General features: G+C 44.0%; 1 protein-coding gene across 1 annotated transcript; it reads right to left on the bottom strand.

Moving 5' to 3' along the window:
• Positions 1-168: 168 nt before the first annotated feature.
• Positions 169-27,884, bottom strand: Aasdh (aminoadipate-semialdehyde dehydrogenase). Its single transcript, XM_038316611.1, is given in 29 exon segments — positions 169-361; positions 363-437; positions 439-588; positions 1,700-1,779; positions 1,782-1,836; positions 3,369-3,484; positions 5,122-5,199; positions 5,202-5,286; positions 7,187-7,396; positions 7,398-7,570; positions 7,573-7,656; positions 7,659-7,818; positions 7,820-7,981; positions 8,968-9,005; positions 9,008-9,071; positions 10,798-10,860; positions 10,862-10,969; positions 10,971-11,006; positions 12,142-12,314; positions 12,765-12,800; positions 12,803-12,870; positions 13,291-13,310; positions 13,312-13,533; positions 17,491-17,683; positions 19,667-19,947; positions 21,969-22,089; positions 22,642-22,909; positions 24,851-25,000; positions 27,528-27,884. Coding segments are annotated over 27 exon segments (3,207 nt in total). The 5' UTR covers positions 22,872-22,909; positions 24,851-25,000; positions 27,528-27,884; the 3' UTR covers positions 169-235.
• Positions 27,885-27,994: the final 110 nt, after the last annotated feature.

The following is a 27,994-nucleotide window of genomic DNA, read 5'->3' as shown; positions in this document are numbered from 1 at the left end:
TCCTATGCATAAAATAAATCAATCTTACAAGTTTATAATTAAAAACTATAGCATGTGTTTTATCCTCATTCCCTTCTCATAAGAAATAAACATGGTTTGCTCTCTATTGAAGTACAGCAGACAAATTCTTACCCAAATACAATCTTTAATATAAAACCCATCACATACATTTATACTTATATATACTTACAAGGACTACACTGATATCACTACACAAAAATCCAGACAGTAAACACTAATTATTTCTGCACCCAATGATAAGCATGGATTCCCAGACCACAGGAGAAGAGAAAATTTCCCACCGGTAGTGCGTGACACTTCGCAGCTTGCCACTCTGAGACTCAAGGATCCACAGCTTCCCCGTCGGTGGACGCAGCCGCCAACAGGGATTCGCTGCTGCAGCTCTGGTTACTGAAAGCAAAGGGAGTGCGTACACCCTCGCGGTGTAGTCTCAAATTTCCACTGCAGGTGACCTTCCATGCTACAGCAGTACAGAAAGCAATCATGGGAACCAAAAAATACTTCTCGTTCTGATGCTGGGATACACGGGGATGAGAAGACTGGTCCTCCCGCAGAGAAGCGCCACACCTTCAAAGGAGAAGAGGAACGGTCAGTCATTCATCCGGGGCAGCACTTTCTTAAGCCTGCAGGGTTTCTCATTACAGACAGCAAAGGGTGAACGGAAGACAACTGGGTAACTCCAGAGACCAAAATCTAATGCCGGTTTCTGGAAAGCAGCTTCATTCTCCATTGGACTGCTCCGGTGGTAAAAACAAGAACAAGTTACGTTACAACGCTGTTACAATTAATTCTGAGCTGCTTGAGAATTACTACTGGTGTGTTCAGAGACACTGTGTTTACAAAAAGAACTGTATTATGTCCTCAAAGTGCATTATTAACAATCTTGAACAGGGTGTGGAACTTAGCCTTTGTTCTAAAGCCAGCTCTAGAAAAAAAGAGAAAGGGAGAAAAATCTAATCAAGTTTTTCCAAACCAAGTGAGATGGAAGTGGACTGAGGAGTTTAAGTGTAAATAGTTAGAGCTTTAAATAAAAATCTGAGCACTGCCAGGTGGTACATGCCTCCGTCCCAGCACTCAAGAAGCCTGAGATGAGCTGGAGAGAGGAGTTCAGTGGTTTAAGAGCACTGCCTGCTCTTCTAGAGGACCGGGGTTCAAATCCCAGCGCCCATATGACAGCCACAACTGTCTGTAACCTCCTGTTCCAGGGGATCCACCAACCCTCACACAGGCAAATGTGCAGGCAAAATACCAATGTACATAAATACAAATAAATAAATTATAAAATAAGAAAAAAAAAAGAGGCCGAGGCAGGCCCATCTCAGTTCTAGGCCAGTTTGGTCTACACACTGAGTTCCAGGATAGCAAGTGAGTCCCTGTATCAAAAGAAATTATTAAAAATAATAATATATACATATATATATACTACGTATATATGTTTGTGTGTGTGTGTATGTGTGTGTATAGTGGCGATAGAGAGTGAATGAGAAAGACACATTAACGTCAGACCTACACACCTAGAGAGAGAGAGAGAGAGAGAAAGAGGGAAAGGAAGTAAAGATTCATCAACAAGGGCTGGGAATGTAGCTCAATAACAGAGCAATCGCTGATCACAGCAAGTCCCCTGGGTCCAGTCCCTGGAGGTGGGGTTACACACAGAACTAGATCACCTGCCTCTCACCTGCTCTCCTTCATGAGTGAAGCAGAGCAGGCTCCCATCCACACAGCCGATGCAAACATACCGCCGGCAGCACCGTGGGAAGAGAAGAGCGGCTGTCCACAGCAGTGCTTCCAAACTACGCTCCCCGCAGCAGCCATGTTGTGACCGAAGCAATTGAGAGCGCTGAAGACGATTTACCAACCAAGCACCTTTACCATTTTAAAAGTTACATTTGCTGATTTATTTATTTACTGTGTGCGTGCACATGTATGTGTACACATTGCACGTGCCACAGGGCACACGTGGAGGCTGCAGGACAGCTTGTGGGACCTGCTTCTCTCCTTCCCCATGTGGGAAGGAGCCTGAACTCATGCTGGTCAGGCTTGGCAGTAAGTAAGTGCCTTACCTGTGGAGGCCACTTTACAACAAACTACAAATCTGCAAGGCTGGAGCTAAGCAGCAACAGTGACACACTGGCACTGTCGATGACACTGGCACGCTCGCACACGCGTGCACACACACACACACACACACACGCACGCACGCGCATACACACGCGCACGCACACGCTCACACGCACACGCGCGCGCATACACACACACACACACACACCGCACACGCAGCCAGAAAACCAGTGCTGCTCTCAGAGCCAGGACAAAAAGTCAGCCTTGAACGTAAAACAAAGCCAAACTAACACAAAGATCTAGCTTTAAGTTTTATTTTCCTAGGTTTTTCAAGACAGGGTTTCTCTGTAACAGCCCAACTGTCCTGAAACTCACCACTATAGATCAGCCTGGCCTTCAAACTCAGAGATCTGCCTCGCTTCTGCCTCCCAGGTGCTAGGATTAAGGGTATATGCCACCACTGGCCTAGCTAAAAATCTACCTTTAGATAGGAAAAAACAGCCAGGCAGTGGTGGCACACACCTTTAATCCCGGCACTCTAGAGGCAGAGGCAAGCCTGGTCTACAAGAGGTAATTCCAGGACAGGACAGGCTCCAAAACTTACAGAAAGAAACCCTGTCTCAAAAAAAAAAAAAAAGGAAAAACAATTTTTAAAATTAGAAAAAAATGAACAAGACATCTCTCCTTACAATAGACAAGAAGCTTTTCAGTTGCTGTTTTTGTTTTTGCTTAGTTTTTTTTAGAAAGGGTCTCACCATGTAGCCCAGGATGGAACCACTATGTAGACCAGGCTAGCACGGAACTCTCAGTGATCCACCCAGGATTAAAGGTGTTCACCACTGCAAGGGACAGACAAGAAGTTCTTCCTATAAATGAGAAAACCCTGTCTAACAAGGTCACGCACAGTCTGGAGAGGGCTCAGTGACGAAGCCCACAGCTGTCCTTACAGGTGACCCGGGTTTGGGGCCCAGCACCCACAATGTAGCTCACCAAACCATCTGTGACTCCAGTCTCAGGGGAGCCCGAGCCCTCTTCAGGCACCAGACAGTGTTACACATACAAATAATCTTTTTAAAGGCTTAAAAATAACTAAAGAAATAAATACAATAAAAACATCAACACATCTGCTACCTTGTTTTCCCCAAATAATTTCAATCATTGTAAGTGAATTCTAACTCATTAATATATGTGTATTATATTTAGCTGAAAAGTACAAAAACTTTTAAACATCAAAATCAGAAATAAAGATAAGAGCTAAATTAATAGTGACTGTATGCCTACAGGATTATAGCCAGTAAGAGCCCGCCAGCGTTAGCACAGTACAGGCGACAGAGGCCTCGGGCTCAGACATGGAGAAGAGAGAGCATCCGGCCACAGCTTAGCTTCCAGACACACTTCTTTTTCCTGAAAGTAAGAATGTGAATCAATTAGGTTGTATTCACTGCTAACAAGTCCACACATAACAGAGCTAAGTTGGTTTATGTTCCTTCTGGAGGGGCTACGACTGAACCTTGACATGCTGCAACCAAGGAACAGGCGCCAGCACCCAGAGGAATGCAGGCTTCTCTCTCTTCTCCCCTGCCCTCCCTATTCACCTCACTCAGAATCTCTCCTGCCTCAGGCCTCCTCAGGCTGGACTTCAGGCATGCACCACCATTCGGGTAAGATAGCACAGAGCAGCGAAGGACATCAATGATACTGATAACACCTCCGATTTTCCCTTTTGATCAACTGGTGTGTGTGTGTGTGTGTGTGTGTGTGTGTGTGTGCATGCGCGTGCGCACGCGCATGCATGCTCATGCATGTGCATGCCTCATGGATGCACATGTGTGTATATACTCATTCTGAACACACAACTCAGTATGTTTCTTTCACTGATTTTACAAGTGGCTTAAAAATAATTTTAAAGCATTATATCCAAAATAATCTCTTCCTGATCTAAAAGCTGTTAGAAACCAATTACTCAATCTTATAAACAAGTTGGTGCATATATTTATGTTTCTGATGATTTTGCCAGGGATGGAATCATAGAAACATTTTTTTTTTTGGTCAAAGATTATGAGATTTCCACAGCTACACTACTCCTCTACATTTACTTCACCTGTGTATTACTATGTGCACATAACTGGGCCTCTCGAGTGCTGGGATTACACACGTGGCACCTGTTTGTATGGCTGGAGGAATCAAGCGCAGGGATTCGTGTACACTGGGCAAGCACTGTACCAGTGAGCTGTGTCCCAGACCTCAAACTGTCCTCCTGTGTGGTGTCCTCCTGTTTCACACGAGCTGCCCCTCTCTGGACGTGACTGTCCTCCTGTGTCGGGTCCTCCTGTTCACACGAGCTGCCCCTCTCTGGACGTGACTGTCCGTCCCTGTGATCTCAGTGGTCTCACTTCAACTGCTAAAGGTCTGAAGCATTTATGCCCTCAGCAGCTTCCTCTTGTGTGTTTATGCTCTTGTTTTTATCTTCTGTCTTGGGTTTTTCTAATCACTTATATTACTCTCTATTTCTATTTATACACAGTGAGTTTGATTCACTGTTATTTAAAAAAAAACTACTGCAGTTTTCTTGTAGTTTTATATAAACTTGATATTTTCATGTAATGGGATCTTAAAATAGGCTTTTTTTTTCTATTATGGTCATTCTGAATACCTCATATTGTAGAAGGTATTTGAAAGAAAGTTAAAAATGGGCTGGAGAGATGGGCTCAGAGGTTAAGAGCACTGCCTACTCTTCCAAAGGTCCTGAGTTCAATTCCCAGCAACCACATGGTGGCTCACAACCATCTGTAATAGGGTCTGGTGCCCTCTTCTGGCCTGCAGGCATACACCGCAGACAGGATACTGTATACGTAATAATAAATAAATATTTTAAAAAAAAGTTAAAAGTCTTAAGATGTTTAACACTTGACTAATCACTTCTTTCCAGACTAAACGTTATACTTAGGCTATAGTTAATGTCTGCCTTCCAGACTCGAGCGCACACAACAGTGGCACGCCCCTCTGTTACAGTGTGACAACGGTCGCAGGGAATTCTTACATAGATGTCTAGAGCATACGCATGCTGGTCATGAGACCCGACATAAATGAGTCCTGTGCTGGGATCCAGGGCTGGCAGCTTTTGACAGCATCTTCAGTAGTAAATGCCCAATGGTTTCTCCACTCTTACTTGTTAGAACATTAAACTAATCCATCATAGCAAACCTACAGAGAAACAAAGTATAAACGATGAGATTAAGACACACTGATAAAAATATTTAGTTTAAATAATGACAATTTATATCATGTTCTTCTTACATATGTCTGTTCTCGCACCTGACATAGCTTTTGGCAAACATAAAGCAGAACCTGAAGAGCACATCCTGTAAAATCCTGACCTGTACTGGTTTGGCGGCACAGGTCTCTCACCCAGCCCAAGCCTCAGCCCCGAGTGCTGAGTTACAGGTGCCACCTCCACACCCAGCGTCCCTTGTTTTAATATCACTGCGGGCCAGCAAGACAGTCAGTAAACGACACCTGCCACCAAGCCTGATGTCATGATACACAGACCAACATGGGGGAAAGAGACAACCAAGTAGTCTCTCAGCTCCGAGCACACGGACACACCCACACTGGCAGAACTGGGTTCAAATCTGCCCTGGCTGTGACTGGACAAACTGTGTGTCACAGAGCCTCGGGTTACTCTCCTTTTACCGACGGTTATTCTAAACAGTTTGTACAGATTCTCAGAGCTGTTTGAGAAAAGCTACCATGAATAACAACACTGTTAATAATGTTACTGCACATTTCCTATATTATCAGAGATTTTTCTTATGAGACCGGGCCATTAGCCTAGGCTAGCCTCAGGTATCCTATCCGGGGAGGAAGACCTTCTGATCCTTCAGCCTCCACCTGCTGAGTGCTGGATAGAAGCTGTGCATCATCACACCATCTGGTTTATACAGTGCTGGGGATCGAACCCAGGGCCCTGACATGCTAGGCAGCATTCTGCCATCCGAGCCACATCCCCAGCCTACATTGTCAAATATTTATATTCATACTTATGGATAACAAACAATGGAAGCAGATTAACTAAAGGACCAAAATTTCAAAGTTACCATGCGGCAGAATCAGGATTTAAATCTAAGAGCGGTATTCTTAGAACTCCACTGAACTTCTCTTCCCAAGTGTGGCTGTGGATGAGAAGTAGTTCAGGGGGTCCTGACGTAGAAAAGAGTAAAAAACCCTCCAAATGCAGTCGCTACAGAGACCTGGGCACACGGAATCAGACGAAAGTGGATGGGGTCTGAGGAAGCCATTTAGGATGCTTCTGACTGCTACTTCACATGGCTCTGCCCACGGCCAGGTCATTGCTCTTGAGATTCAATTTCCAAGCTATTTTCTGTGTCACCATCATTGAAGAGCTGCGTGTGGGCCTTGCAGTGTACCACTGGACTGTTGGCTTGATTCATCCTGCCCGGAACTCTTTGAGAGTTGTCATGGGTTTAAAAATACAAGCCACACATTCTTAGATGTTCTTCCAGAAATGGAAACTAATTCTCTACCCTGAGCAAGGACTGGACCTAGTCATCTATGTTTAATGAAGACAATTAAGCAAAAATGATGGTCTCCAGTTTTAGAGCCTGTGGCTTTCTCTTTGGGGTCATCACTCTTGAGGGAAGTCAGACGCCGTGTCATGCAATGTTCAGGACAGCTATAGAGCGAGGCTCATGTGGCAGAACCAGCTAAGAGCAGAGACCCCTGTGCTGACAGTGCTGTCGTGAGCCATCTTGAAAGCAACCTGCCAGTCCACATAAAGCCCACAGGGCCTACAGAAGCATGAGACTCGATAATCAGCTAAGTGCCTCCAAACTTCCTGACCCAGGGACACCGCGGTGGGTCAGTGGGTTTCAACACAATGTGTGCCACAGCATCATGAAACTATTACGGTTTCTGTTTCTCCATGAGAAAAGTGAGGTGGTAAATTCAACATTGCCAAAGTCAGAGTATAAGCAATACAGAACTAAGCTTCCATCCGGGTGTCAGACTGAAAATGTGTGTGTGCCATGTGTGTGCTGCGTGTGTAATTTAACTCTATGAACCTCAGATTCAGAAGCTTACCCACTACAATAAAGTTTCCACACTTGGACACGCATGCTGAGGATTCAATTCGATCTCCCAGGAGCCGCTCCCATCTCGTCTTCCCAGAGTAAAGGTCGACCGCTTTCACTCTGTGGGAGTGGGAGCCGATGTACACGGTTGTGGAAGACTGATCGGCAGCTGCCATCACCAGCAGAGGGGACGCATCTACGCATTTGCCCGTGTCTGACCGCCACACTCTCTCGCAGCACCGTCTCAGCCCCTGCTGCAGGTTTCCCCTCCTGAGAAACTGATGGCTTTTTCACTTCTCCTCCGGAACTGGAGGAACTTAAGTCTTTTGGTGCTTGAGTGTCAGTCTGTGGGATGAAATCAGGATGACAGACTGACGGGCAGTGTCCTAACTTAGTGAAATGCCCCCAGTGCCCAGAGACAGGAGCTGACTCCCTCTGCTGAGAGCAATCAGACCGTTGCCATCGCTGTCGTGGGCAAAGGGCAAGACCGGCTCAGCTGTGCAGGTTTGCCGCTGGCTTCCTCTGGGTCCTCTGGGTCCGTGTCACCGAGTTTCCTTTTCGTGGCACATCCCTTGCTGACTTTCAGGTCCTCCTGTGCAAACACGGTCTGACCGATTGGGTGGTATACCTCTAAGATAGATCTGCCTGAGAATAAGCTCCAGGAGCCCAGGCATGGATGTGCCCGTGAGTTTTTCAATCTCATTGAGGAGCCAAGTGGACTTGAGGGAATCTCCACCGCTATCTAAGAAGACTGAGTCCTCGGGAACCTTCCAAGCATCCTCGGGATCTCCAGGAAGACTCAGAATAGACTACACACAGAGAGGGAGAGACATGGGTAAGAGGCCCGAACCACAGACTGTTATCGTAACAAGCAATACAGAGCTGCCAGTGCCTACAACACAGACAGCATCACAAAAAATGCTAACAATTAAGATAAGTTATTTTTCTGTTCTAATGATTATCACTATACCATCAACTCTGTCACAGATTCACTCTTATAATCTCTAAATATGATGCCCTTTAGAGCAGTTTTCCTTCCGTAAAATAGGAAATAGGCACAGAAACATCTGCTTCACCAACTAGCCCCTAAGATCCCCATGGCTGCTATTCCCCTACATGGAAGGACACTGTCCACTTCATAGAAGCTCACACTGCCTTACGGTGAGCGCTAACAACGCAGTCCTCAGTTTTTAAGACTGACCAAATGCATCTGCTTCCAGACCCATTCAGAAAATCTAATCTTATTTTACTGCTGTTGTTTTCGGACAGGTTCTCTGTCCTGGAATTCGCTCTGAAGACAAGGCTGGCCTCTGCCTCCCACGTGCTGGAGTTAAAGGCTGGGACACCAACGCCTGCTGAAAAATCTACATCTTATCTAAGAACATTTGCTAGCCTGTTGGGACACATTAAAAATGCCTGAGCAGTAGCACACAGCTACTGCACGTTTCTCAGGACTAATGGCAGGCCAACATGCGATGGCAGCCCCACCCGGTAGAGCATGGTTCTAGCGTGGCGAGGAGCACAGGCACTGCATTGCCTCTCCCGAGAAAAGTCACGTCAGTAGGCGAGTAGACACTAGCACCTTTAAATTAGCTCCCTTTCAATGAATGTCTTTATGAGACAGTTTAATTAAACACTCTAACTTTAGTATGAACTAACTAGACTAAGGAAGACATGCTACTTGGCACATGGACAGAAATAACATTCTTAAAACATTTTTACTAGTTTACTAGGAATACTAAATTTCCCTACAAGAATGAATTACAGAAATAAGTTTGTATTTAAGAAACTGTACCTTCCATAAATACTGTAATTTTTCCCAAAGTTCCTCTTTCCATGGATCTTATTCCTAGGCTCCGGTAAGTTTATGTAGTCTAAATATATCTTGTTTAATTCAGAATACATCAATTTTTCCTTAGTATGAAAGAAATAACAAACATTAAAATAACATTTAAACTTTAACCATGCAGCTGGGGGTATACCCAAGCAGTAGAACACATGTTCAGCACCTACGTGGGCCTAGGCTTGATCCCACCCCATAAAATAAGCAAATTAATTTTGCCCCAGAGTCACTGTGTTTATGAGCCACACGCTCTTCACTGTAAAGCTCAGAGACCATAGAGAACAGAGAGTCAGTTCTGAAGGCCAACGCTATGAAGACAAGATGTGGTCTCGAGTATGCGTTAGATAAAAATGCCACGGGTAAGGAACTATCAAGAATGGCACGCACGCACGCACACACACACACACACACACACACACAACGATGCACGCTAAAACGTGTCTCTGTGTAAGTCGATACAACTCTTGGGACTTAACATTCTCCATCGCAGCATCAAGTCACCACCCACCAGGCCGGTGCAGTCAACCGTTTTTACCACTGAGACATCTTTCTAGCCTCATAGGGTTTTTTTATTTGTTTGTTTTTTTGAAAGCAGGATCTTACTATGTAGCTCAAGCTGGTTGTCAAGCTTGGTAATCCTCCTGCCTCAGCTTCCCCAGTGCTGGGATTACGGTATGTGGCCCTCCCTGTAATTTAAGAGTATATACTTTGCGGCCTGGACTATACAGTGAAATCAAGGCTATTCTGAAATGCACATCAAGGCCCTTTGCAAAAGGGAATATAATTTGAAGCTAAGTAGTATTAGGCAGAATTTCAAGTCTACTACTGTAAAGATTCCATTTTATGTGTCAACTTGAATGGTTTGTGGGATTGGCCTACTGTTTAACATGGACTAAACACCGTTTCTGGGCACATCTGTAATGAGAGTTCAGGATAAAATCGGCACACGAATCAGTGGACTCTAAAAGAAAACTGTCTTCCTCCAGCCCTTGGAGGCCTGAACAGGACAAAAAGCAGGGGGAGGGGGTAGGACATTCACCGCTGTCTCAGCCTCACTGGATGTGCTGGGAGACGCCCTGCCCGCAGCAGTGTTTAAACCGTTGGCTCCCCTGACTCTCGGAACTCAGCCCCAGCTTTCTTAGGACCCCTCAGCTCGCAGTCATAGTGCGAGACCTTCTGAGCCACACCAGTCAGCTCCTGATAGTGTTCTTATATTCCTATCTAAACATTAGTTCTGTTTCTCTGGTGATCTGAGAACCACTGTCTAGCTGTGATGGCTGACCTTCATGGCCAACCTGACTGGATTCAGAGTCACCCGAGGCTGAGGAACACCCCTGGGAGTGTCTAAGAGGACGTTCTGGAGGATGAACGAAGTAGGAAGGACCATCCCTGAATATGGGCTGGAGGCACCGAGGGAATAAAGGAAAGGAGACAGACTTGTCTTCACCCTGCTTCCTGGCCTGCCATCACATGATCCAACGCTGCTCACTGCAACCTTCCCATCCGGTAGACAGACATACTATGAAGCCACGAGGCCAAGTCTTTCCTCCTTTCGCTTCTTTCTGTTCAGGTATTGTCAAGTTTGCACCATTAATACTCAGCACATGGTCTGGGGGGAAACTGCCTACTCCAGAATACCACCAGCCCACAGGAGTCTCTCATCAGGATGAGTTAACACAAAGTGATTAACAGACTCTACCGTAATTCATACTAGTATCGCTGACAACGGCACTTATGCAGCTGTTAAACTAATAGTGTTCTCCAGCACGCACGCATCTGCTTTAAGTCACTTTTACCATGGCACGTGAATGGTAGAGCATCAATCAACACCATGTCATCAGGGAGAAGCGTGCGTTGGAAGGCATTTCCGCAATTCTTTAAAGATGCTATCCTTTACTAAATCAACTTTGGTTACGACGAAGAGAATCAACTTTTCCTGATTATACCACGTAACTTGCACAGGATTCCACCTGGTGAAGTTCTTCAGCCACCTGGAAGAGATTATCCTCACTTACTAATGGGGGCATCTAGAAACGGGCTCCTGAATGCTTGGATTTGCTGTACTATACTGATCTAAATCAGTACAGCTGAATAACTTCCAGAAATACCTGAGTTTTTTTTTTTTTTTAATTGCTTGCTATTGGTATCTACTACTAACAGAGGCTACCAGTCCCCCCTGCCCGCAAAAATACATTCCAGAGCAAATAAACCAATTTATTTTCATAGGTCTCAGAGTCTAATTTTGTTACCCCCTTCATGTATTTTTATGTATGTGTGCCTGTGTGAGTTTTTATGCACCATGTGAGTGCAGGTGCTGCAGGAGGCCAGAGGGAGTCAGGTGCCCTGCAACTGGAGCTACAGAAAAAAGGTTGTGAACTGTTTGCTACAAAGCAAACCTGGGTCCTCTGCAAGACCAGTAACCATTCTAACCACTGGGCCATCTCTCCAGACCCTTATTTATTTTAAAAATAGCCATCTTGGCTGAGCAGTGGCGTTGCATGCCTTTAATCTCAGCACTCAGGGGGGCAGAAGCAGGAGGATCTCTGCAAGTTCAAGCCTGGTCTTCAAGTGAGTTCCAGGACAGCCAGGTCTACACAGAGAGACCCTGTCTCAGAACGTGCGCCCTCCCCAACAAACATTTAAAAATTGTCCATCTAAAGCCAGGGTTGGGGAGTCGTGCCTGTAACCCTAACACTAGGAAGGCCGATTGGGAAAGTCGTTCCTGTAAGCCTAACAATAGGAAGGCCAAAGCAGGGGGACTTAGAATTTTTAGACTAGCCTGGGCTACATAAACAGATTCTGCCTCAAAACAAAACAATCAAACAAAATATCTTCCTGATGGAAATAAGAGATACCTTGAATTATCCATGCCTTTTACTGCAATTATTTTGGGATTTTTGTTGTGTTTTGTTTTCTTAGGTTTTTGATACAGGGCTTCTGTATGTAGTCCTGGCTGTCCCAGAACTCGCTCTGTAGACCAGACTGACCTTTAACTCAGAGATCCGCCTGCCTCTGCCCTCCCGAGTGCTGTTTCAGGCATGTGAGCTTTAGAGGACTGGCACCCGGGCAGTAGCTGCCTCGGCTGCCTAATACACTAAGAGACACCTTAATATCAAATGGCTCTACCTGTCGTACAAGCTCAATGTTAAGACGTTTGCCATGGCGCTTGATCTGGCTGTCCTTTCTCCCCAAGAAAAACATCTCTCCGTCTTTCACAGTCACAAGGTCTCCTGTGGCCCGCATGGTGCCAGGAGGCACTGCCGATTCACCATCCAGGAAACACACTCTGCTTTCCCCACCTTTCAAAGACACAAACTCCAATGTCACAAAATCCACGGAAAATTGATTTAACAACATCAAAATCAAAGTACCTCTAAAATTCAGTGACTAAGATTCAAACCTTGACTATATTAAAATGAGGAGACTTTTTAATGCTACCCATGCTACCTGGGCACAATAACTTCAGGAAGTTAGCAAAAGGATAAAACCAAACTTATTTCTAAAAATATATATGATTTTAAAAATATCCTTAGAATACTGCTAGATAGTTTTGTCTACAAATGCTAGCACTTCATGTTTCTAGATTATTAGAAACTGCATGTGAAACTATTGGGTAAATACTAAATATCTTGTGATTATGAAGACTAAAATTTATCACGGAAAAGTGCATTCTATATAAAAAACTGAAATGAACATAAGAAACATCTGATTTTTCTTTTTGAAAAATCAACCAACAAATATAAACCAACCTAAAAATACCTGGCCGGTGCCCTCGTGAACTGGGAGCCGTTTGTGTCCCTGACTTCGACCACCGTTCCGAGGATTGGTGACCCCAGCTGCACGGGAGATTCGTGTCTGCGGAAAAACACAGCCCAGGGCAGGCTTAAAATTCACATGTGGGCACCACTTCCCACTACAGCAAACAAAGACAAAGCAGTTTATGGTACAATGCAAAGACGCCTGGGGAAATGGTTCGGTACCATGTGTTATGTCACAAAAGGATCTGGTAGGATCTTGTCACCAGTTTAAGAAAGATTTTGGATTCTTAACTTGAAATAGTGTCTTAAATATTATCACTACAGCGCCTGACAAACCCTGTCGGTAGGGTTAGGAGCATAGCTCCCTGGTGGAGGGTGGGCTTAGCGAGCAAAGACTATCACCTTCAACAGCGTCACGTTCAACCGCCCCTCCTCAACAAAACACACAAGCCCCAGGGCTAATGCTAAGATCTCGGGAGAAGACTCCTCCCTCTATTGAAAGTGACTAAAGCCTTACTTCACAGGAGAATTAAGGACCTTCCTCGGGGATCCTGTAGAAAGTCGCCCAACTGGACACCTCTGTGATACCATAAATGTTAAATATTCGTGTCTTATTGCCTTCCCCTCTCCAGCTTTTGAGAACAGCCAGCGAGGGGAAGGCTTCCCCACCGAGGGCCAGTACTCTCAGAGAAGTGTGCGCTGACAGGACAGTGGACTTGATGAGCTCACATCCAAATCTTCTCAGCAATGTTGGCGTTGCCTGGAAACACAATAAAATCACTTAGTTTCCTCCTTCCGTATGTAAACACTGTAATAATTACTTTGGACTTTATATTTGGAACCTACGAGGACAGTAAGACTGTATTTTATTGTTTTTAAAGATGCATTATTATTTCTGTCTATGTTTGTATGTGTGGTGCCTGCAGAAGCCAAAAGAGGTCATTGGATGCCTATGGCTGGAGTTAGAGGCACTGTCAACCACTAGACACATGTGCTAGGGCCTGAACTCTGAGAGAGCAAGGAATACTCCTAACCACTGGGACATCTCTCTAGCCCTAAGGCTATAATTTTCAGTTGGCAAGCCCTATTTATAAAACCAGAATAAATATTTTCCATCTCATCCATTTTATTGTATATATAAACAGTTTATTTCTTTTTATTATCAAGTGGCACTCCACTGTAATAAATTAGGACTTTTTTCCATTTCCTTATAAAATCTAGGAATCAACTTGTGAACTTCTATCAAACATTTCCTGGGATTTGGTAGAATAGTGCATTTAATATAATTTACAGACTGAGTGAGAACTCCCTGTTGACAATGCTTAGACTTCTACATGAGTATGAGAAGCCTATCTACATAGGTGCGTCTCTAATTTCCGTCAATGATGCTAGAGTTTTCGGTGGACGAATCTTGCTATTCTTTTTCCTCCGTCCTCCCCACAACCATGTCTTGCTATTCTTTAAACTTATTCCTATTTTATTATTTTTGATGCTATTGTAAAGAAATATTTTCTTAATTTTGCTTTAGGCATTTCCTTAATAGAAATATATATAGAGAGAAATACATATGACCATATGCATACATTTACACATTCAAGTACAGCTGGTTTTTATATCGAGTGTGTATCTTTCAGGTTTGCTAAATGTTTATTAGTACTAATGTCTTCCTCTCCCTGCCTTTCCCAGTTCTGCAGACACATGATCATACTATCTATACACAAAATTTTTCCTCTGCCTTGTCCTTTTTCTTCTCTCCCTCTTCTTCCTCCTACTCTTCCTACCCTTCCTTTTGCCCTTACTGCACTGGTGAGACTCACCAGCATTAAGAGCTCTCTCTTCTCAGTGAAGAGAAGAGAGTGCCAGACAGTCGTGGCACACGCCTGTAATCCCAGCACTCAGCAGACAGATCTCTGTGAGTTCAAGGCCAGCTTGGTTTACAGAATCAGTAATTTCAGGAACAGCCAAGGATACATGGAGAAACCCTGTCTTGAAAAACAAAAAATAAAAAAAGGAAGTTTAGTGAAACCACAGACCTAGCAGAGAGCTGAGATTTAAGGTACGCATCATCACACACGGCTCTCTTCAATTCTTTAAGATTTATTTCTATGTATATGTGTGTGACTACGTGTAGGTATGTGCATATATGTGCAAGTGCCCACAGAGGCCACAGAAGGGTTCAGGGGTCCCTAGAGCCAGAATTCCATGAGCCAGGGACACGGGGGGCGACCCCTGGAGACACAGCAAACACACTCAGCCACAGAACTCCAGCCCCATAGCTTCAATGTTTTTTTCTTTCATTTTTTTGACTTTTGTAATAGGATCACACTATATAGTCTTGGCTGACCTCGAACTCACAGAAATCCACCTGCCTCTACCTCCTGAGTGCTGGGATTAAAGGCGTGTTGCTGGCACACCCAGTATCAGTATCTTTCACCATTTATAATATAATATCTTAAAATTAAAAAAAAAAAAAGAAACAAAAAGAGGGCAGTCGTGGTACATACTTTAATCCCAGCACGCAGGAGGCAGAGGCAGGTGGATCTCTGTGAATTAAAGGCCAGCCTGGTCTACAGAGCAAGTTCCAGGGCAGCCAGAGCTGTTACCTAGAGAAACCCTGTCTCTAAAAACAAAACAAAACAAAAAAAGGATTATTTTATCTCTATGAGTGTTTTATTTTCATACATATGTGGGTACCTGAGGATGTAAGAAGGCACCAGATCCCCTAGATGTTGGGGTCTGAAGTGATAGATGGTTGTGAGCACCATGTGGGTGCCAGGAACCAAACTGAAGTCCTCTGGAAGAGCAACAAATGCTCTTATCCTCTGAGCGATCACTCCAGCCCCATCTCTTTGAACCATTTACAATGTAATATCTCACAACCTGTGTTCTACACACTCTGTTTTATAACTTTTGTGAGTGCTTCCTCTCTATGCCTATGTGTGCATCATATGTGTGCACCATGTATGCATAGGTGGTGTTCTCAGAGGCCAGAAGATGGTGTCAGATCCTTTAGAACTGGAGTTACAATTATGAGCCACCATGCGAGTGACAGAAATTGAACCTGTCCTCTCCAAGGACAGCATCTGAATTCACAGTGGGTATGACAGCGTGCACAAAATCCATGCAAGCCCAGGCCAGATCAAGTCCCAGCATGGAGAGAAGAGTTGGGAAAAATGTTCCACCCCTAACCAAGGAGCTATTAGCAACTGTCAGTTTTCTCTTAAGAGTGTAGCCCTGGTAAGTTGACCATGTGTCATTGAAAGGCCACACATCCAAGAATATTTTGGCTGCACAAATTAGCCTTTTGGTGGTTTAAATAAAATGGTCCCCATAGGCTCATAGGAAGTGGTACTATTAGGGGCTGCGGCCTTGTTGGGGTAGGTGTAGCTTTGTTGGAGGAAGTGTGTCATCTGGAATGGGCTTTGAGGTTTCAGATACTCAAACAAGGCTCATTTTCTCACTCTCTTCCTGCTGTCTGCTGATCCAGATGTAGAACTCTCAGCTCCTTCTCCAGCACCATGTCTGATGGAGGAGGGTCATCTGTCTATGTGCTACTTTCATTGGTTAATAAAGAAACTTCCTTGGCCCTTTAATAGGACAGAAAATTAGGTAGGCGGAGTAGACAGAACAGAATGCTGGGAAAAAGGGAAGTGAGTCAGTCGTTATGACTCTCCTCTCCAAGACAGACACAGGTTAAGATCTTTCCCAGTAAGCCACCACTTCGCGGTGCTACACAGATTACTAAATATGGGTTAAAGCAAGATGTGAGAATTAACCATTAAGAGGCTGAAACTAATGGGCCAGGCAGTGTTTAAATGAATACAATTTGTATGTTGTTATTTCAGGTGTAAAGCTAGCCATGCGGGAGGACGCAGCCTGCTGCTCCTTCTACACATGTCTACCTTAGTGCCACCATGATAATGGACTAAACCTTTGAACTGTAAGCCAGCCCCAATTAAATGTTTCCTCATAAGAGTTGCTGTGGTTATAGAATCTCTTCATAGCAATAGGAACTAACACTGCCAGGCTCCTTTGTTTGTTTGTTTTGGATTGTTGTTTTGGGTTTGTTTGTTTGGTCTTGGTTTTTCGAGACAGGGTTTTTCCATGTAGCCTTGGCTGACCTGGAACTCATTTTGTAGACCAGGCTGGCCCCGAACTCACAGAGATCTGCCTGCCTCTACCTCCTGAGTGCTGGGATTAAAGGTGTGCACTACTACCACCTGGCATCCTTAGTTTGTTTTAAATACAGGATTCTAGGTATCTCAGGCTAGCCTTGAACTCACTATGTAGCAGAGGTTGGTCTTGAGCTCCTTATAGGAAGAAGACTCTACCTCCCAAGGATTGAGAGTCCAGGCAGGTGCTAACACACCTGGTTCTTAGCTCCTCTGTAATGGTGCAATTAATATATTAGCGTTTAGTAGGAAACACAATATGCTTAAATGTTGTGAGAGAAGATACCCCAACAGTACACCATAGTCAAAGTCAAGTTCCTCCAGTTGTACTACAGGCAAATGCACAATAAATGATTCTCTAGGCATGATTAACTGAACTCTCTTTCATTTAAAAATAAATGTGCCATCACAAGGTGGTACCTTTGATGAGCTAACTGCACACCATTAATCCACTGGGAAGAACTATAGAAATATAAAGGATTCTCTAAGACATATAACATTAGAAGAATGTAGATGAAAACTTTTCTGTTGCTACTGAACTATACCTGTAGAGCGGTCACTCTGTGGCGGGAAAAGAGAACATCAGCTAACTTGGCTGGGAACACTTTGACAGAAGTTGGCACGATGAGCAGACAGGCTCCACTGGACAGAGAAACAAATATTTCCACAACAGATGGATCGAAGGTCAGAGGCGAAGCCAGAAACAAAACGTCTTCTTGGGTGATGTCAAAAAGCACCCTAGGGACAGACAGAGCATAGCTGTCGTAAGGAACAACCAAGCCTGGGTAAGCACAGACCCTAAAGAACCATTAGGTAGGGACTGGAGAAACGGCTGGGAGGTCAAAAGCACTTCCTGCTCTTGCAAAGGACCCAGGTTCAGGTCCCAGCACCTGCATGGTATTTCACCACCATCTGAAACTCTTGATCCAGGGAATTCATGCCTTCTCCTGACATCCATGAACACCAGGCACACACAAGGTACGCCGACATGAATGCAAGGAAAACATTCATATGCATAAAATAAAAATAGATAAACCCAAACAAAGAAGAGGGGGAAATCAGTTATCAGGAGAACATTTTCTGGATGCTTCAGACTTTGTTCTTCAGATTAACCAATGGTGCAGCTGCTGCTGGAAACCCTCTTTACAGAAGGCAGGACTGAAAGCCCTTTAGGGGGATGGTAGTGCATGCCCACAATCCCAGCACTTGGGTGCAGAGAAGGGTGGGTCTCTATGAGTTTGAGGACAGTCAGAGCTACATAGTGAGGCCCTGTCTCAAAAAAAAAAAAAATTAAAAATAAATAAATAGAAGAAAGCCCTTTAAATAATACCATTTCCCCCCTTCTACCAGACAGACTTTCTGATATGTCGATTTAGACAGAGTGAGCTATAACCCCAGAATTCTCTTTCTACTATGGTTTCATTTTTGTTTTGTTCTTATTTTTGTTGCTTTGTTTTTCTTTTGCTTATAGAGACATTCTGGCTGGCCCTGGTACTCACTATGTAGCCCAGACTGGTCTCAAACTCACAGCAATCCTCCTGCTTCAGCCTTCCAGGAGCTAGAATTACAGATGTGAATCACCAGTTATACGGACGGGTTTCCCTTTAAGGGAGAAGTTAGAGAACAGAAGGATGGCAGCTGCTAGTTAGTAAAGGTACACCCTCTTGTCGGTTATTCTGCTGAACGTTCCCAGCCCACAATCAGCTGAGTTTTATCAATCCTAATGGCTGAATTTCTCCTTAGTGAAAACCAAACAGGGCTGAAGAGACGGCTTCATGGATCAGAGCATACTAGTGCTCCAGCACCTATTGAGAGGTCAGGCAGTTTGGTCTAGGTAACTCCAGCTCGAGAAGGAACCAAAGTCTCTGGCCTCTGCCTGCACATAACACACCCACAAGTATATACAGACATATACGCAAATTAAAATATTTTTAACAAGAAGCAGCACCAGCTGTGGGTCTACAGTTAATTTCCCACCCCACCTGACTGTGTTTTCTGACTATGCTGTGGACAATCTCATGCCTGTGGGGTCCCAGCCTGCTACTGACTCTCTCCTAGCTGCCTACTCTGTGGCCTCCACACTTCCTCAGCCACACTGTGTGAGCCAGTTCCTCATAAGAATTCATTCTTATATTCTGGTCTCCCTTCAGTAGACTCTTCCTTCTGTTTATTTTTCACTTTTATTTCTGAAGACATTGTGTGTGCATTGCACACACGTGTGAGGGAGGGATGCTAGCGGCCAGAAAATATGAGCTGGAGTTAGAGGTATTGGTGGGGTGCCCAGCTTGTTACATGAGTCCCGGGATCTTAACTCCAACCACACACACACACACACACACACGCACGCACGCACGCACACACACACACGCACGCCGCACGCATTCTGTGACTGGCCTGTTAACAAGTACATACCTTGTCTGCAGAAGACTAAATATACACATCAACCAGGCAGATCCAACTGATCAGTTATTTAGGATTATCCACTTAGATCAAGATTTACAAAGATTCCGAATGCTGGAATAAAATGTGTGGGCTATCACTGCTCGGCTAAAATGAGAGATTTTTATTTTGTGTTGTTTTCCTGAGATAGCCTCTCTCCACAGCATAAACTGGTCTCAAACCTGCAATCTGTTTCTGCCTCTCAAACGCTGAGACTACTGCAAATCCCGCCACACCCAGCTTAAAGCACAAATTCTAAGGGATTCAAAGAACAGGACTCACCGAAAGTGCTGGACATTTGGTAGTATGCATGCGTGAGGCACTCTGACAATCTTTGGTGTCCCTGTGGTCCCCGAGGTGTGTAGAACATAAGCTAAGCAACGCTCCTGCCGAATGTCCACGTGTGCCTTCCCCTCCATGCTGCTCTCAGAACTCGTGCTGGTTTCTCTATCATCCACCTCCACCTTGCCATTTCCCCAGTGAAGTCTGAAGAGCACCAGGTCCTTATGTTCCACTGAAACTGTGTCATAGTTCAAAACTGCTTCATGTGAAGATCTGAATTTCTGTTAGAGGAAATATTTACAAATATTAGCATATTAAAAAGGCTTCTTTTATAGAAATGTAAAAGATCCATTTACTCATTCAATATGGCTTGACCAGGGATGGGAGTACTAGCTGGGAACTATCTGGGAACGAGGAGAAATAAGACATACCTAAGAGTTAAGTGTCCTTACTTTCAAACTCACCTTGAAAGCAGATGTATATAAAAACACGCAACTGTAATGCAACGTGGTGAAAAATAACAGCACATGACTGCTGGGAGCAGAGAGACCCCCGATCCTGAACTTCTTGTAATCCCCTGATCTGAGAGCCTACAGCTGCTCTGAGCACGAGACCTTCAGGAGTTCCTGATGGCTGAGTGGTTTCTGGTGGGTTTGGCTGGGGCGTGGCTATCTCTATATAGTCTGCACCTGAACACAATAAAGGGAGCATTCTTGGGAGTGTGCGTGCGTGCGTGCGTGCGTGTGTGTGTGTGTGTGTGTGTGTATTTTAACCTCCTGTCCCTTGCCCGAAGATCGGTAACAGGGTTCAAGCGCACCGAACGCAGACACGGGGGCGTGGTGCGTGGCAATTGGAGGTCTCCACCGAGATTTCGGCACATGACTGAGATGTTAGTGGAGAAGCAGAATTTAACTCCACACAAAGGGTCAGAGATTTCAGAGGCAATATTTGTTATTCTCCAAATGAGAAGATGGGCTGGGCGGTGGTGGCGCACGCCTTTAATCCCAGCACTCGGGAGGCAGAGGCAGGCGGATCTCTGTGAGTTCAAGACCAGCCTGGTCTACAAGAGCTAGTTCCAGGACAGGCTCCAAAGCCACAGAGAAACCCTGTCTCGAAAAACCAAAAAAAACAAACAAACAAACAAATGAGAAGATGGGTAGTTCAGACAATCACCAATATAGAGCCACATGATCTAAGAAAGCTGTACCCATCTGTAATCTCAAAATACACGATGAGGTGGAGTCAGCAGGACCTTCTAATAGAAGTTCCAGGTTAGCTGAGCACAGTGGTGCACGTCTTTAATCCCAGCACTCAGGAGGCAGAGTGAGTTCCAGGACAGCCAGGGCTAAATAGAGAAACCCTGTTTTGGGGGTGGGAGGAGTTTGTTTTATATGTATCTGTATACCTGCTTGTCTGTGTGTGTAACATGTGGGTGCAGTGCTTGCAGAGTCCAGAAGAGGGCACTGAATATCCTGAACTGGAGTTACAGGCTTTTGTAAACCACCTAGGATGGGTGCTGGAACTGAACTCAGGTCCTCTGCAAGAACAGCAAGTGCTCTTAACCTCTGAGCCATCTCTCCAGCCTTATACTTAAAACTGTTTTAAATACTTAATTTAGTTTTTCACTAATGTATGGTCTAAAAGCTGATCTCTTTTTCAAAATGTAAGTTTATTTATAATTCTTTAACACTGAAATAAGTGCATAAAAGTAGACTCTCCAAGTACTATGGCACTTTCCACCATGGGGAACAATCTGGAAGCAGGAAAGGAAAACACACAATGCCATAAGGTTAGAAGATATTTTCATATCATAGAGGGGTGGTTCTCAGTGAAGTTTTCAGGGTGGAGAGGGGACACTTGGGAAGATCTGGGCATTTTTGGATGTCATACCGAAAAGGTGCTAGTAGTCTCTAGTTTGTGGAAGGCAGCAATGCGATTAACCATCTTATGTTGTGCAGGAAACTTCCCACAGCACACACTCAACCACAACAGTGACATCACTGGTCCTGGGAAATACTGCCAGAGTTGGTGGATTAAGAAGTTAAGACAGAGGAGAAAACTTTGTTTTCCTTTTTGGTTTTCTGAGACAGGAATTCTCTGTTGTAGCCTTGGCTGTCCTGGAAGTAGCTTGGTAGAGGAGGCTGGCTTCGAAGTCACAGGTTGAGAGAACTCTTAAACTGGAATATTCTCTCTCTCTCTCTTTCTCTCTCTCTCTCTCCCTCCCTCCCTCCCTCCCTCTCTTTCTTCCCCTCTCTCCCTCCCACTTCACACCCTTCCAAAACACTTAAACACCACGACTTACATTAGCCTGCTTTTTTTCAACGAGAACATACTTCAGATGACATTTCTTCATAAAGTGAGCTGATAATGACGGTGGTGAGTCTGGATCCATAGGTGCATAAGCCGCTGGGACCTGAAGAATCCTGAAGGGCAAGTGCAAGGTCAGCAAGATGGACAAAATCCTCCTGTGAGCACTTCGATGTCCCTCTTTCTAATATTTATTCGAATTTCACTAATTTTAGGGTCACGCCTCAGTTGTAAATAGTTATTTTATCTTGAGCCCAGTGAATATCTGAGAGCTCTCAACACTTAATGTACAGAAATACAACATTTTCAAAGACTTGACAAGGACTGCAGTGGTGTCTCCGTGCTTTTCTGTGAGCTAACAACAGTTATATAATGCTTCAGCTGTTTTCTTTTGACAGACAAATGTAATCTTTAGTGGAGAAATTTAAATATTCCATTAGTAAAAACTTTTAGTCTCTCCTTAATAAGCCCAAACTAAATGATTAAAATGATTAAAATAATTTAATTAAAAATAGTATTAGAATAAATGTGTACTTTAACTTCTTTAGAAAATTGATAAAATAATGCAAAAAAATTCAAGTTAATAGAAACATAGCTTACAATGTGTGCTATGTATTAAAAATTATAAACTAGGTTAGAGTGATATCAGTTTATCCCAGAAATAGTACCCTAAAATCCAGGAGGGTACGCTTATCCCAGGTTGGCAGTAGAGACCAATTTCCCGAATTCCTCCAAAGTCACAGTGTGTCAGCAGGAAATCACATAATTCAGAAGCCTCGCTCAGCACAGTCTTGTAGGTGTAGCAAACCGGGGGCCGGCTGCTGCCTTCGTCAAAGCACACGGCTGTTCTGTTCAAGTGCATGGAGGCCGCATGGTGCACCAGCGCCTGAAGAGTCATTTTACTGAGGTTTGTCTAAACACCAGTGGCCGAGAAATCTACACAGAGAGAAATGTCAGAAGTCAGGGGAGTTTTAGGGAGGCAAAGAAGAAACACGTCTCTGAGTAAAAATGACTGAACTGGCTGGGTATCTAAGTAACAGACCGCTTGCCAGTGTGCCCCCCAAGTTCCGTGCTCAGCAAGGCAAAAGAACAAACTGAAAGGAAGTGCCCAGATGAAAGCTATGTCTCTGTCAGAGATTCTGCAAGGGAAGGCAGATCAACTGATGAAATGAGTCTTCAGGGTTGACTGGGATCTGCAGACTCAAACTATCATGGGATATCCCGACAGCAGGTTTATTGCCCACCTGTGTTGTGAGACACCTGTACACTGTGAAGGTGTGCAGCAGTGGTTGGTGTAAAAAAAGCTGAATAGCCAATAGCTAGGCAGGAGGTATAGGTAGGATTTCCTGGGAGAGAGAGGAAGAGGAAGAGAATCCAGGCACACAGGAGACACAGGAAAGACAGGAGGTGCAAGATGGGAGAAAGGTAACACCATGCGCTAGAACACAGACTAATATAAATGGGTTAATTTAAGTTATAAGAACTAGTGAGGAATATGCTTAAGCTATAGGCCGAGCTTTCATAATTATTAAGTCTCCATGTCATTTTTTTGTGAGCTGGTGGTCCAAAGAAAAACCTCTCTACACAGCTGTCTGCCGACATCCTCAGTGTCTGTCAGCTGAAGCCTCTCTGGACATGAGTGACAGCCTAGCTTCCACCAAGCCCACAGCTCGAATGCCATCTCGGGACCCCCACACTTAGAATGGAATGTTTCTAGATTTGCTGTACTCCACCTACCTAATTCCCTCCAACGGACTTAGAAGATGACTTGTTTTTTTACTTTCCTCTGTCTTTCAGCTATATAACCTCATAGAACTGCTTCCATGCCTGGACACGATTTTTAGGGTAACCTAATCTGTGTTCCTGGAACCTGACCTCTCATTTTTGGCTGAGAATAAATTATCTCTTATTGTCCTTATGGTAAGGGCAGTAATTTTTGTTACTAAAATAAACAAAAAGCTGTATCAAAGATCCATAACTGACGCTCTAGACTTACAAAATACCTACGGCAATTTGTGGAAAACACTGACATAAAAAATTAATTTGATGATGGTTGAATCAACATTGGATCAGAACTTAAACATGTGGGAATGATGTGACACATACATAATAGAATTAAACAGGTAGAAATGTAGATTTATAGCAAATGATGGTAGTGGTGCATGTCTTTAATCCCAGCACTTGGAGCTAGAGGCGGGTGGATCTCTGAGTTCAAGGCTAGCCTGATAAACAGAGTTCCAGAACAGGCTCCAAAGCTACAGAGAACCCCCCCCCCAAAAAAAAGATGTATTCCTTTATTCCTCAATTGACCACATGTAAAAAAGCTATACACTTTAAAAATAACCAATAAAGGGGCTGGAGAGGTGGTTAAACACACTAGTTGCCAAAGGACTGGGGTTCAATTCCCAGCATCACCTGGCAGCTTATCAGCTTTCCAACTCTAGTTTCTACGGATCCTATTAGTTCTCTGAACCCTGAAATGAATATGGTGCACATAAATACATGCAGGTAAACATTCATGAGTAGAAAATAAAAATAAATATTTTGTAGATTTACTTTATGTGTATTAATTTTTGTCTGTATGCATGTGTATCACATGTATGCATCTTGGAACCTCTGGAACGGGGTTGTAGATGGTTGTGACACACTATGTGGGTGTTGGAAATTGAACTTAGGTCCACTTCAAGAGCAACAATTTCTCTTAACTACTCTCTAGGCCAAAGTAAATACATCTTTTAAAAATTTTTTTAAAAAATATAAATAACCAATACAACTAAATTTAAAGTACAACACTTAATTTTTTACTTTCCTCCAGTTTTGATTACACATTAATATAAGGTGGTCAAGTTCCTATATGGTGACTTTAAAATAACTTACGTAGGACTTGAGAGATGTGTCAGAGGTTAAGCACACTGACTGGTTCTTCCTGAGTCCTGAGTTCAATTCCCAGTAACCACAGGATGGCTCACAACCATCTATGATGAGGTCTGGTGCCCTCTTCTGGCCTGCATACATGTGGGTAGAACACTGCATAGATTAAAAAAAAATAAATAAATGTTTAAAACAGATAACTTATGTAAGTCTGTTTTAAATTCCTGTAAGAATTACAGCTAGAGAAAGACAAAAACTCCCCCCCCGCTTTTTTTTTGCAGTGATGGAACTGAAACCCAGAGCCTCCAGCTTGGTAGACAAGCACTCTGTCATTGAGTTACTTCCCCAGGGAGCAAATCACTCCTTAACAGAAAAACAGACAAAACAATAGAGATCCCTCATCCAGTCCCTATCCAGTTATAGCCCACAGGCTCTAAAACAGTGCTTATCATTTACATGTTCTAAACACCTTTCAAAACCGCAGGAAACAAATTCTTCACACATGCAATTCATGTAATTTTGGAAGTGGTCGACAGATTCCTTTAAATTTAGGTCCTAAATTCAGAATTAGGAGTGAATAGTGGTGCACGCCCCTAATCCTAGCCCACGATCCCTAGCACAGGCAGCAGGTGGAGCTCTGTGAGTGAGGCCAGCCTGGTCTATATAAAGAGTTCCTGAACAGCCAGGGATACGTACATAGTCAGCTCCAGGATTGCCTGGGCTACACAGAGAGATCCTGTCTAAAACAAAACAAACAGAAACATGCTAGAGATCAATGCTAACAGAAACATTGCAGCTGCCGGTTTCCTTCAAGGCAAAGGAGACCTTCCGAAAGCTATGAACATGGATCAGAGAAAACAAGATTGATCAAGTGTCATATTTTAACTATTCCAGTTCATTGCCAGCTCATACTCAAGTGATTTACTTACTGATGCAAAATAGAATTAATTTTCAATTGTGCCATCTAATTAACATCAAATTGGTTAAAGAAAAGGGCTTCTTGGGCTGGAGAGATGGCTCAGTGATTAAGAGCGTTGCCCGCTCTTCCAAAGGTCCTGAGTTCAATTCCCAGCAATCACATGGTGGCTCACAATCATCTGTAATGAGGTCTGGTGCCCTCTTCTGGCCTGTGGGGATACATGCAGACAGAATACTGTATACATAATAAATAAATATTAAAAAAAAGAAAAGGGCTTCTTAATCTCATAAAATTGAAAATGTCCAAAAGGATGCCAAAAAATTGAAATGTGATTTCTAAATATCAACTTAAAAATACAAGATATTTTTAATACTTGTGGTATTTCTTTTTAATACTCACTTCTGGAAATACTAACATTTGTGGTACACAAAAGATGATTTTCCACAGATACACAATGGTATTATATGAATTCTCCTGAGCACGGTGCGCACTACAGGTAGGCAGAGTGCATTTACTGGAATGTAAGGTTAGTGCAGTAGAGTGCCTCCTGCTAGTATTGCCTGCTGTTGACAGGGACCAGCCAAGTAAACTTCCTTAAATACTCAAATGTCCACATTATTTGTTACACTTATTTTTACAAAAATCTAGTCAGGACATGGAGATACCTCTCAGGAGTTAGAGAGCACTTGTTCTTTCAGAGGACCCAGGTTCTCTGAAGAAACCTGGTATGAAGGTGGTGCACTTACACACATAAAGTAAAACACTCCTACATACAATAAAAAATTTTTAATTTTGTCTGAGAGTTGCTTTTCTTCTAGAAAGCAAACATGTGAATAACTGATAATTTCTCACAAGAAAATATAATCTAGTAACATACTAGTTATTCCACAGAGGTGGAATATTGGGACTATAAACTAAGTTCTTAAAAAGAGAAGTGTCATTTTTTTTATATCAAACTACAAAACTACCACAGAAAATCTATACAATCAGTAAGGAGTTTTTCTACTTGGAATTTACAAGTTCCCAGGGGCAAAATTCAGTCTTGTCTAGGAATTTATGTATATATGTGTGTGTGTGTATATATATATATATATATATATATATATATTTCTCCCCAATAAATAACATCATTTATTCCATGCTCAGACATACTTGGGCCAACTAGATGGCTCAGTGAATAAAGGAACTTGCCTGAGTTCGATTCGTGGTATCCACATGATGGGAGGGAAGAACCAACTGAAAGATAATCCAGTGACTTCCTCAAGCCTGCTGTCCCCCAATCCCTCGCCAAATACTTTAGAAGAAAACAACCAAATCAACTGTGACTTTTAAAAAGGGGTCTTTAAGGAACAACAAAAAATCTAACAACCAGATTTTATGTTACACTATCGCGCTTAAACGGCTTGCCGATTCACAAGTTTTGTAAATGATGGGCTCTACCTATATTGGGCATTATAAATACTGGTGAATTATCCATCTGCGCCTTGATATACATCACGCAGCCACCTTTAGCTACAATGCACTCGGGGCTTCCAAGTCTTTCAGTGGCTCTCAGGACCACGCTGGAGGGTGGCGAAGGGCACCGGGTGGCGGCGGGTGACCCAGGACGCCACACAACACGGATCAGCTTGCCAGACCCACAGGTTGCAAGCCAGGCCAGGCAGGTTGCCGAAGTGGGGCGGACTCAAGCGGAAGTAGCCAGCCTTCTCGGCGCCCCTCCATCTCCCACCCCTAAATCCTGGCAGCCGCAAGCTCCCACCCCACCTTTTCACGACACCGGGCGGACTACATTTTCCAGCGAGCAGCAGACACCCCAGCAGCCATAAAGCTACCTCCCCAACGGGCCTCTAGCGTCAATCTTCCAGCGCCCGTGACGTGAACGACAGCGTCGGGGGCGTGGCCATCGCTGACGGGGCTCCACCCAGATTTGCCGCGTGGTCCTGAAGGGCCTGGTACCGTGTTAGCAGCGGTGGAATCGGGTTGTGCTGGTTAAAGTGCTGCCACGCCCTCCAGGTAGCAACCTTGTACGCAGGTGTGCGCCTGCAGGAGTCTACGTGCACCTTGTGCTTGCACGTGCGGGCGGATTCCCTGGAGCTAAAGTCGCAGGTGGTTGTGAGCCACCACGTGGGTGCCGGAACCGGAAAGGGCCTCTGGAAGGGCAGTGCGCATTCCTCACAGCCTGTCCACTCCCAACACAGTTGAAATGTGAGCCGCAGTCTCCTCTTCCCTAA

Source organism: Arvicola amphibius, chromosome 1 (genome assembly GCF_903992535.2).
Source record: "Arvicola amphibius chromosome 1, mArvAmp1.2, whole genome shotgun sequence".
Classification (NCBI taxonomy): domain Eukaryota; kingdom Metazoa; phylum Chordata; class Mammalia; order Rodentia; family Cricetidae; genus Arvicola; species Arvicola amphibius.
This window is presented reverse-complemented; position numbering and strand designations above follow the sequence as displayed.